We start from the raw sequence: 11,485 nt of genomic DNA on the forward strand, positions 1-11,485 counted from the left end.
ACGGTGTTGTCCTTGATCGTAGGCCAAATGTTTGGCTTCCCGAAGCCGGAAGGTGCAAGAGAAGGTAAGCAAACCAGCCTTACGAATGGGTTGGTCTCGTTTTTAAACTTCTTCATCTTTCGGTAGTTGTAATGTATTCTTGTCACCCCTTGCCTTGCAAGGCGAAAGAAATAACCCAAGGAGAGGTTCTGAGATGCTGAACGATTTTTAAAGAATAAAAATTATACCACGTTGGTTCAAATTGGTTCCAAAACCTACGTACACAGATTTGGAACACAGCCCCTAGATAAAAGCTGATGTGTGTGCCAAGTTAAATAGACAAGAAAAAAGAGGGGGATTCCAGAAAAATTGGAGAAAAAGTTTGAATTTCTTTTATTCTACATTTTTGTTTTCATGCTGGGCCTCTGATTTGCAGGGAAACATTTTCGCAGTCTCCCTTTGTTACAGGTTTCTCTTAATGTCATACAATCTTTTAATCTCTTGATTATTTCAAGCTGATTACATTACTGCTATTTTAGTCCAGTTCTTATGAGATTCTTTTTTAAATTGTGTGCATTAGTTGATTTATGATGACAAATAACAGCGATGCCTTTATCTGAAGGAATATCCAGTGCTAATTCTATTAATTAAAAACAAAAATAAATCCATGTTTTGTTTGGTTTTCCCCTGACAAGATTCCTCTGGGACTTGTTTCAGCATTTTTAAACAAGTGGAGTATTTGGGGAAAGAGGTCGGGATGGACTTTAATAATATATTTTATTATTATATACATAGATATGTGCAAGAGAGAAAGTGTGACACCCCGATTGTACCACAGCTGTCTAAATATGTATGTCTCTATTCCAGATAAAACAATATACAACAGAGAACTAAGTGTAGAGAGACCACTGGAAGAACAGGTAGGTAAAGCAAGTTTCTACACAAATATATTTCAGTAATGTAAAAATCAGCAGAACCTAAGCCTCTTAACTGCTAGGAGAATCCCAGTGATCTGAAGAAATTAATTTCGTAGTACTAATAAAAAAAACCAACCAACCAAAAAACCTGTCCCACATAAACATTCTGACTAAATATTTGCTAATGCATCAGCCCTGCAAAAGTCAATGTATATAATAGTTTGTTCAGGAGCTTATGTGCAACTGCATCCCTGTTACAGCATGGGCTTTTAGCAGACAAGTGACTAATTCATCACTGGCAAAAAAAATCAGATTCACGCATCTGATGACGTAGATGTTCACACACCAAAAGCGCACAAAAGAATAGTGGTCAGTCTTCAAAATGTTCTGGAATCCTCAAATGTTTTGATGATTAGCCAAAGCTTCGGAACGTTTTTGGGGTTTTGTGTTGTTGTTGTTTTTGGAGTGATAGTCCTACAAAGTTTTGAGAATTCCACCTCACAGCGGTTTTTCTATAATGACTGCTTTAGCCTTTGAGGAAGAAGAGCATGGGACTGAATCAGACCTGGGATCCATTTGTTTCTAGTGTTAAACACTGGCAAACCTCAGGTTTTAAACTGATATTTCTCCTGCCCTACTTGAGGTACCAAATGCTGAACTTCATCTCCTTTGCTTAAAAAGCATATTCTCCCTTCCTGAGCTACTGCTCATCTTCTTCCATTTATGAAATCAATAAAAGCAACAATGGGCATGTTCAAAATGCCTGATTACTTTTCTTGCTAGGGCAGATGAAATGGCTCTCTTGACTGTCTTTGGGGAGAGGGAGGGTTTATTTCGCTTTATTTTACTATATTTCCACAAATTGGCTACCAGAAACCTTACTAAAAGAAGGAGATAAATAAGAGCTTGTACATTTTGGAATCCAGCAGCAATTAACTATCCAATAACTTAAAGAGGCACAGAGAAAAGTACATCAGAAGTAAAACCCACAAAGCATTAAAGAACATAAGGCAAATATCAAAGGGAGGAATATAATTATTTTCCCCCCTACTGCTTAAGTAGAGATGTAGGGGACATGATGCTTTATACTAAGGCAAGCTAATGCAAGTAATGCAAGATAGCTGCCATCTGCTCATTTTAATTAACGATAGCAAGGGTGAGACTAGGACCTCATACAGGCAAAGTATATTTCTGCATTGGCTGATCACCACTTTTTGAGAAAGGTTTAGAGGTTAAATAATATTCCAATAAAGCAGGGGTCTCCAGTCTTGGCAATTTTAAGACTTGGGCACTTCAACTCCCAGAATTCCTCAGCAGCACAGCTGGCTGAGGAATTTTGGGAGTTGAAGTCCACAGGTCTTAAAGTTGCCAAGGTTGAAGACCCCTGCCACAAAGGCTGCTCCAGAAGTTAGAAGCCACCACTGGACATCCTCCATTCTTATCTGCCATTTATCAAAGTTCCAAAACCAAGGCCAACCATAGCTAAGCTGCAAGTGATCATCTAAGTCAGAGGTCCCCAAACTTTTGGGCACCAAGGACTGGTTCCATGGAGAGAGGTTTTTCCGCAGACTGGAGGATGCGTGGTTTTGTGTGTTGCCTGCATCCTGCTGATGGGACTTTGCTTGTTTGTGTGGACCGGTTGCTGGCATGCCACAGCTCAGTACTGGTTCACAAACCAGGGGTTGGGGACCCCTGATCTAAGTCATGGACACTTTATTTCCTTCAGACTGAAATCTAAACTTGGTCTTTTGGTAACATGTGGGAGGCCTCGTTAATCTCCAAGAGGTTGATATGTTTCTCTTCCATCACCTTAATTGTAAATTAGTGAAAACTGAGAAATGCCTTACAATTTTGGGACAAAAACATGTGGCTCCAGACAGTAGCTGTGTACCTTTGATCCAAGTGAACTGCATAAACATTGATCCAATCTCTCTTGACAATACTCTCATTATACAAAAGTCCAATACTGGATCAACAGGACTGTTATTTTCACACCCAGATATCTTGGGACTATCCTAGAATTCATAACTAGCTACCAAAAGTCCATTCCGAGCATCTGTAGGAATAGCTGGAAAAAAAGAAACTCAAATGAGTTGGTATTAACAAATATTAATCACAAGTATGCAATGTTTGGGGCTAGGCCAGGGGTAGGCAACCTTGGTTCTTTTATGACTCGTGGACTTCAACTCCCAGAATTCCTGAGCCAGCCATGCATGAGCTGGCTCAGGAATTCTGGGAGTTGAAGTCCACGAGTCATAAAAGAGCCAAGGTTGCCTACCCCTGGGTTAGGCGTACATTTGAAATTTTAAGAACAACACAATCACGTTCAGAAAGGGCTGCCTTGGAGAAAAAGCATGTGCATCTACAAAATGGTTGCCATGGTGGGCACTAGCCAGAATATACAGGTAGTCCTCAACTTACGACTGCAACAGAGCCCAAAATTTCTAGTGAGACAGCTGTTAAGTGAGTTTTGCCCCATTTTACGACCTTTCACGCTACAGTTGCTAAGTGAATCACTGCAGTTGTTATTAACACAGTTGTGAAGTGAATCTGGCTTCTGCCTTGACTTTGCTTGTCATAAGGTCGCAAAAGGACACTGCAACCATCATAAATACGAGTCAGTTGCCAAGCGTCCAAATTCTGATCACGCGGCCATGGGGATGTTGCAACAGTCATAATTGTGAAAAACGGTCGTAAGTTGCATTTTTCAGCACTGTTGTAACTTCAAATGGTCACTAAAGGAATGCTTTTAAGTAAAGGACTACTTATTGAACAGAAGGCCACTTGATAAGGCTGGTCCCCATCGCTACTATCCCAAAGATGCTTCCTTATAGCCCAGTTTACTATCCCAAAGATGCTTCCTTATAGCCCAGTTTACTCCTGTCGGTTTATCTTGGGCAGATGGTGAAATGGGCCACAAGAAGCCAGTTCAAGTCCTCCCTTGTTGTCTCCCCCAACAGATTGCTGAAGCAGAGGCCGACAAGATGAAGAAATCACCCCGGACAGGTGAGCCACCTTTTCTTAATTCCTTACTTACTCGCTATTCCTTACACTTTTTTTTATTCCTGATTCAGACTGCTGCTTACTCAGAGGATGAGATGGTTTCTCCACCCATCTATATTCCAGATCTTCCAGAAAATAAGCCAGAATTCAGGAATTATTCATTTGTGGATGACTTGAACCTGCTGAGATCTGTTGTGGAAAAAGACAGAAAAGAAAAGGAAATGGAATCGGTCAGGAGTCCTCTGTATAGCCAACAGCTTGCTCTTGATGATGCAGATTCCACCAAGAGACGCAGGCTGGTGGATGAGTATGACTCCACTAAAAGTGATGTGGATTATAAATACCAAGGTACTGCATTAGCCTTCACCGGCCACGGTTATGCTTTGAATTCATCTTACATACACAGATGAGTTGAACAGCTTCTCTGAATGCACGACATCATGGTAGACTCATCAATCTTAGCGGACAAGCAACGGGAATGCCAAGTTGGCCATGGGCCAAGTACTGCTGACGTGGGTAAAGGAATGAAATATAGGAAAAAAGAGGAGAATAAAATTCAAGCCATTATGCAACAGCACAGAATGCACTGAACCGTGGCTTGTTAAACAAACCACAGTACCTTAGGACACACATAACCACGATTTCACATTTCAAAGGCTACAAATACGAACAGACCAAGCCCAGACCTAACCAATAGCATAATACTTGTGTGATATGCAAACAAAGTCATAGATTCATAACTTGAGTTTCTCAAGTGCTGTTTTTTGGATCGCCGAAGTGGCACCGTTTGTGCGTAAGACTGTGTAGATGGTGCCACTTCGGCGATCCAAAAAAACCAGCACTTGAGAAACTCAGTTTACACCATGGGCAATTAGGGCAACTTTATGACCTGTGGACTACAACTCCCAGAATTCCTGAGTTAACTCCAGTTCTGGGAGTTGAAGTCCATAGGTTGCAATGTTGGTTGTAGATATTGTGCTGGGGGGGAGGGGGGAGGAGGAGGAGGAAGAGGCTTACAGAAGCCTAACTTTGTAGAAATACTGAAAGTTCAAAATTTTAGAATCCCAAATTGAGATGATGAACACTCAAAATAAACAATGACAGTGAGGACAATTAACCTGTGAAACAGCTTGCCTCCAGAAATCGTGAGCGCTCCATCACTGGAGATCTTTAAGAAGAGGCTAGACAGTCACCTGTCTGAGATGGTATAGGTTCTCCTGTTTGAGCAGGGGGCTGGACTAGAAGACCTCCAAGGTCCCTTCTAGCTTTATCCTACTCTATTCTAACAAGGCATTTTACTTCATTGGAGAAGACTCATTTGAAGTAAGCTGGTGCCTTCGAGTTGTCAATTTCTTGAATTCTAGTTATAAGACTTCTGGTGAGCATCAGATTGGGGAGATCTGCTCTCTGGTGCTGCTGGTACATCTGATTCTACTATAAAGCACATTTTGGTACAGGAAGAACATTTCTGTCTATAACAAATCTCAGTCTGTTCTCATGGATGCCATCCAAATGCAGTGTAATCCCCATATTAGAAAAAAAAACAACAATGTGGAATGCAAAAATAGAAGCCTTTTAATTTATCAGCATTACGTAAACCAATTTCTTTCCGCACGCATGATGTGAATTTTCCATGAGGTTCACAATTAGCACTAGACATTTTTTTTTTAAAAAAAAAGGAAGACAGGAAGAGACCGCTGATTAGCTCAGAATGAACTTTGATTACTTAACTATGAAGCACAGTGTTAACTGAGCTTTGCTTATATAGTAAATATGTAAAGAGGGTAGCTATATACATAGACAAACTGTGGGATAATCTACACAGCCATGCAACACACTCACGTATGTCCAGCAGAGCAGAATAGCAGAAAATCAAAAAAAAAATCTGATTTGATCTGATGCTGAAGTTCAATATACTGTAACCGGCCTAATATTTGGGCCTAATAATTATTGAGACTAGAGACAGGGCCAATTATACTGTTGGGCACAATGCAGTTCTTCAAGTTTTGAGTGTGGCCCCACAGTCCTCCGGGGGTAGTTCACAAATTATAAAGTTTAATGGGACAGAAGGAAAAGATGATTAAATGTAGTCATGCCTATTATTAAGTGCAATCGTAATTTGATTATATTTAATTTCAGTTTAATGTAAAAGGAAAGGATTTTTTTTATTATCATGGCATCACAATTACCTTTTGGAGGATGGTCCCCACAAAGCCATTCAAGCAAATTGTGGGCCATAACATTAGAGAAAACCATAAATTGAGCAGAATGAGACATACGCCTCAAAGCTAGATAGAATTTTTAGGATAGAATTTTTTTCCAGGTCTCTTTCTCCGGGAGATACCAAGGCTTGGACCTGGGGCTTTGTATTCTACCACTGACCTACAGCTGTCCCCAAAGCATCTTTTTATCTCCCTGTTCTTCTTTCAGATGACCCAGATGGACTTCATCAACTTGATGGGACCCCATTAACAGCTGAAGATATTGTCCAGAAGATTGCCATGAGAATTTATGAGGAAAATGATAGAGGCGTCTTTGACAAGATTGTTTCCAAGCTTCTAAATCTGGGCCTGGTAAGTGTTTGGGGCATCTGTTTACTTGCACAACCTGCTTGATTTTTCTTCCTGCCTCTTGTTTGGGGTTCTGAGACTATTCTAAAGAAAGGTTTGGAGCGAATGAGTTCGTTTTTAAATAAAGCGGTATTATTTTGCATTTGAGCTCAGGCTTTCAACAGTAACTTCAGTCACAAGATGTTTGGCCATGATATGCAAGTTGCCAGTTACTTGAAAGATTTCATCATTGACAGATAAACTCAAAAGGTAGGGAAAAATAGGAAGGATGTGAGAAGTATTTTCTATTAAGTTCTTTCTCGCATAGCCAAAGCATTGAATTGCCCAAGAGTGGAAAAAGAAGATCATCGTCTAAGTGAAGAGGAGCTTTAAGCAGTTACAATGAATCTGTGAATCTTAACTTGCTTTCTGTTTAGTTCTGCATTTAAAAAAAAAATTGCATTGAGTTGAAGATCACTTATACAGAGACAACTATGCGGTTAAAAATGATTTGCCTTTACCTCTTTCTTCCCTCCCTTCCTTTCTCTTTTCAAATTTCCGGTCAAGCTTTTAGATTCTGCAAAATAGCAGAGCAGAATAAAAATAAATCAGAGATCACAATAGAATTTATCTGGGTTAAAATGTGATTTATTTTTGCCTGTCTGTCTCAAAAGCACGTATATGTGCTTTTGAGTCACCACAATGTAAAAAAGATGTTGAGACTCTAGAAAGAGTACAGAGAAGAGCAACAAAGATGATTAGGGGACTGGAGGCTAAAACATATGAAGAACGGTTGCTGGAATTGGGTATGTCTAGTTTAATGAAGAGAAGGACGAGGGGGGACAGGATAGCAGTGTTCCAATATCTCAGGGGCTGCCACAAAGAAGAGGGAGCCAAGCTATTTTCCAAAGCGCCTGAAGGCAGGACAAGAAGCAACGGATGGAAACTAATCAAGGAGAGAAGCAACCTAGAACTAAGGAGAAACTTCCTGACAGTTAGAACAATTAATCAGTGGAACAACCTGCCTCCAGAAGGGGTGAATGCTCCAACACTGGAAGTTTCCCAGATGGCTTCCGACAAGCAAAATCCATGGGAGAAAACTGGATTCATTTAACAATGCATCCAGTTTTGGTCACCACGATATAAAAAAGATGCTGAGACTCTAGAAAGAGTACAGAGAAGAGCAACAAAGATGATTAGGGGACTGGAGGCTAAAACATATGAGGAACAGTTGCTGGAATTGGGTATGTCTAGTTTAATGAAGAGAAGGACGAGGGAGGACATGATAGCAGTGTTCCAGTATCTCAGGGGCTGCCTCAGAGGCAGGACAAGAAGCAACGGATGGAAACTCATCAAGGAGAGAAGCAACCTAGAACTAAGGAGAAACTTTCTGACAGTGAGAACAATTAACCAGTGGAACAACCTGCCTCCAGAAGCGGTAAATGCTCCAACACTGGAAGTTTTCAAGAAGAAACTGGACAGCCATTTGTCTGAAATGGTATAGGGCAGGGGTAGGCAACCTTGGCTCTTTTATGACTCATGGACTTCAACTCCCAGAATTCCTGAGCCAGCATGCCTGGCTGAGGAATTCTGGGAGTTGAAGTCCACGAGTCATAAAAGAGCCAACGTTGCCTACCCCTGGTATAGGGTTTCCTGCCTGAGCAGGGGGTTGGACTAGATGACCTCCAAGGTCCCTTCCAACGTTATCATCATCATCATCATCATCATCATCATCATCATCATCATTATTATTATTATTATTATTATTATTATTATTATTATTATTATCATTATACATGTAGAGCTCGGTGAGAGAATCAAAAAGTCTCCGTTGTTTCTTCTTTTTCCCCAGATCACCGAAAGCCAGGCCTACACCCTCGAGGACGAAGTGGCTGAAGCACTGCAGCAGCTGATTGCTAATGAAGCTAAAGATCGGGAAAAGGCATCCAGGGGTCTTGAGGACCTCCCAAGCAAGAGTAACAGTCAGACCAAAGAGAAGCAGAAAGTAAAACTGGTAATAACTTCTTAATTGCAATCCACTTTTATGGGAGAGTTCAGTGGACATGCCTACTTATCAGTCCTTCTCTTAGGAAATACAGCATCTCAGTCAAAGAACTTTTCCACCCCTGAGAAACCCACCACTGTATATCCTAAAGTAGTTTTGCCATGATAGGATCCAGTATGGACTGAACAACCCATATTATAGTGTAATGTATAGGATGACCCCAGCCAATTCTATCCCATAGGATGGCTGCAAGATGCTTTTGAATATTCATTAACAGTGGATAAAAGTAATGGAATCCCTGTAGTTCACTTCTAGTATTTGCTACTTAAAAATTAGACTTTTAAAGTGTTCTTATACATTTAGTGATCATGGTTGTGGAGAGCCAGTTTGGTGTTGTGGCTAAGGCACCAGGCTAGAAATCGGGAGATTGTGAGTTCTAGTCCCGCCTTAGGCACAAAGCCAGCTGCGTGACCTTAGGCCAGTCACTTTCTTTTAGCCCTATTGCTAGATCTATTTTGTATTAATTTATTTAAGCCCTTTGGTGAACAGAAGTGGACTAATTCCCTGTTCAAGCATTCCTTGCTGTGCATTATTTGATATCAAATATTTTGGTTGTGATGTCCAAATAGCAATAGCACTTAGACTTATATACTGTTTCATAGAGCTTTACAGCTCTCTCTAAGCAGTTTACAGAGTCAGCCTATTGCCCCCAACAATCAGGGTCCTCATTTTACTGTCGTCAGAAGGATGGATGGATGGATGGATGGATGGATGGATGGATGGATGGATGGATGGATGGATGGATGGATGGATGGATGGATGGAAGGAAGGAAGGATGGATGGATGGATGGATGGATGGATGGATGGATGGATAGATAGATAGATAGATAGATAGATAGAGGTAGACAGAGAGAGAGCAATAGCACTTAGATTTATATACCACTTCACAGTGCTTTACAGCTCTCTCTAAGCGGTTTACAGAGACAGCATATTGCCCCCAACAATCAGGGTCCTCATTTTACCGACCTCAGAAGGATGGAAGGCTGAGTCAACCTTGAGCTGGTCAAGATCGAACTACCAAAAACTGCTGGCAGCTGGCGGTCAGCAGAAGTAGCCTGCAGTACTGCATTCTAACCACTGCGCCACCCCGGCTCAAAGATACGTACTTTTATTTTTTTTATGAAGGTGTTAAAAAGTACTGATCCAGATCATACCTTGGATAATACATGGACACCCACCAACATCTTAGAAAGAAGAAACGAACTGCCCCCAGAGGATCGCTTTGAGGACCTCCAATACTTCCCTAATTTCTATGAACTATTAAAAAGCCTTGACTCGGGTGAGTTTCCTATAGGGCAGTCATTTCAAAAAGCAGAGCTATCCCATGTTTTATTTAACTTTTTTTAAAAAAATATTTCTTGGATTTATAAACTGCCCATTTCCCAATAGCAGCTCTGGGCAACTTACACGTTTTAAAAATACAATAGCATAATAAACATAAATGGTTGTGAAGTCAGATCAATTTAAACACTAACACCTCATGGACTCTGATAAGTACTCTGATTCCTATATTGAGGGACGCATTTGCATCTTAAGAACCATAAGAAAAACTCCTTAGCAGGCCATTTTGTGTTTCAGTTGTTCAAATGCTTAGATTGACACAAATTACTTGCTGAGCTGGGTTCTGGCATCCCATTGGCCCAACTGTGATTTGCCATCTGCCATAATTTAGGATCACAAAGCACAGACCTAGATTTACAAAATGCAGCAGCTAATCATGCTCACACAGCCCATTAAACCAAGAAGGAGCAAACAACGTGATGGCCTAGCGCGATGCATGAATCCATTACCTGATTTTCACTTATTGCTCAAATCATTAAATGACAACACTCTGGGAGAGAAGCAATAAACAAAAGCACTATAAACACCCATTAATTTGGAGTGCTTGCTGGAGAAGAAAGGCAGGATCAAAATGAATAGAAGTTAAATAAAAGCTGAGCCATCACATTCTCATTTCTATATAGATCAGTGGCCATAATCCTCGGCTGTCATGATCTGTATTGGTCCAGAATAGCAAAAGGGCACAATCTAGTTATGCAGATTAAGTCATACAGTATTTTTCAGCAGGTCCATTAATTCACATTCAGCCAGCCGTGCAAATTGTCTCCTCTCCTGAAAAATCAAACAGGCTAAGAGAGAGAGAGAGAGAGAAATGTGCTGATCAATAGATAAGAGTATTTTTTAAGTTAAACCATCATCACTTCCAAGAGATCATGAATCTGTTTACTCTTCACGCAGAGGAAGAAGTGAAAGAAAAGGAAACCTTGATAACAATCATGAAAACTCTAATAGATTTTGTCAAGATGATGGTTAAATATGGAACCATCACACCGGAAGAAGGCGTTTCGTACCTAGGTAAGAGCATGTGAATTAATTTTTTAAAACCATGTTTCTCTCATGAATTGCACTGGGTGATGTTTTTAATCTCAGGTCATGTTTATATCAAAGCACTGCCTGTAACGTAAAGATGTATCAAAGTGCAAAATTTTGGTGTCTGAAGTCTTCAAACGGAGGGACATGAATTGGAATTAGGAAACCAGAACATAAGAATGTTTTTGTTTTTTGTTTTAGTTTTTATTACCATTTTCCTTTATACAACTCTAATGCATATTCAGCAGACTATGTCATTTTTAAATACTTTGGATCAACATTCTATACAATATATAAACTATATACTTTCAATATCTAACTCACAATAACCTTATGTGTATTTCCAATTTTTGTTTCTATTATCTATCCATGTATCGCATAAAATTCCGAATCGTCTTTTTATTTTATTTTATTTATTTATTTATTTATTATTTGGATTTATATCCCGCCCTTCTCCTCGTAGGACTCAGGGCGGCTGACAATCAATTAAAATACATAAATAACAATACAAATTTAAAATTAATTAAAAGAGATATTTAAATATTGTCCGATTTAAAATATAATTAAAACCCCTCTAAAAATTACCCTAGGCCAGTCCTGCA

At 40.0% G+C, this 11,485-nt stretch overlaps 1 protein-coding gene across 1 annotated transcript in view; it reads left to right on the forward strand.

Moving 5' to 3' along the window:
* The window catches only part of SCG3 (secretogranin III), a 25,542-nt gene continuing 14,057 nt past the window's right edge, over nucleotides 1-11,485 (forward strand). The window contains exons 1-8 of the mRNA XM_015817681.2: nucleotides 1-64; nucleotides 847-899; nucleotides 3,857-3,902; nucleotides 4,032-4,247; nucleotides 6,330-6,472; nucleotides 8,301-8,462; nucleotides 9,639-9,792; nucleotides 10,752-10,868. Coding sequence (XP_015673167.1) covers nucleotides 28-64; nucleotides 847-899; nucleotides 3,857-3,902; nucleotides 4,032-4,247; nucleotides 6,330-6,472; nucleotides 8,301-8,462; nucleotides 9,639-9,792; nucleotides 10,752-10,868 — 928 coding nt within the window. The 5' untranslated portion in view covers nucleotides 1-27. The remainder of the gene's footprint in view (nucleotides 65-846; nucleotides 900-3,856; nucleotides 3,903-4,031; nucleotides 4,248-6,329; nucleotides 6,473-8,300; nucleotides 8,463-9,638; nucleotides 9,793-10,751; nucleotides 10,869-11,485) is intronic.

The sequence above is a fragment of the Protobothrops mucrosquamatus genome, unplaced genomic scaffold (genome assembly GCF_001527695.2).
Source record: "Protobothrops mucrosquamatus isolate PMUCROS unplaced genomic scaffold, P.Mucros_1.0 scaffold_8, whole genome shotgun sequence".
Lineage (NCBI taxonomy): Eukaryota > Metazoa > Chordata > Lepidosauria > Squamata > Viperidae > Protobothrops > Protobothrops mucrosquamatus.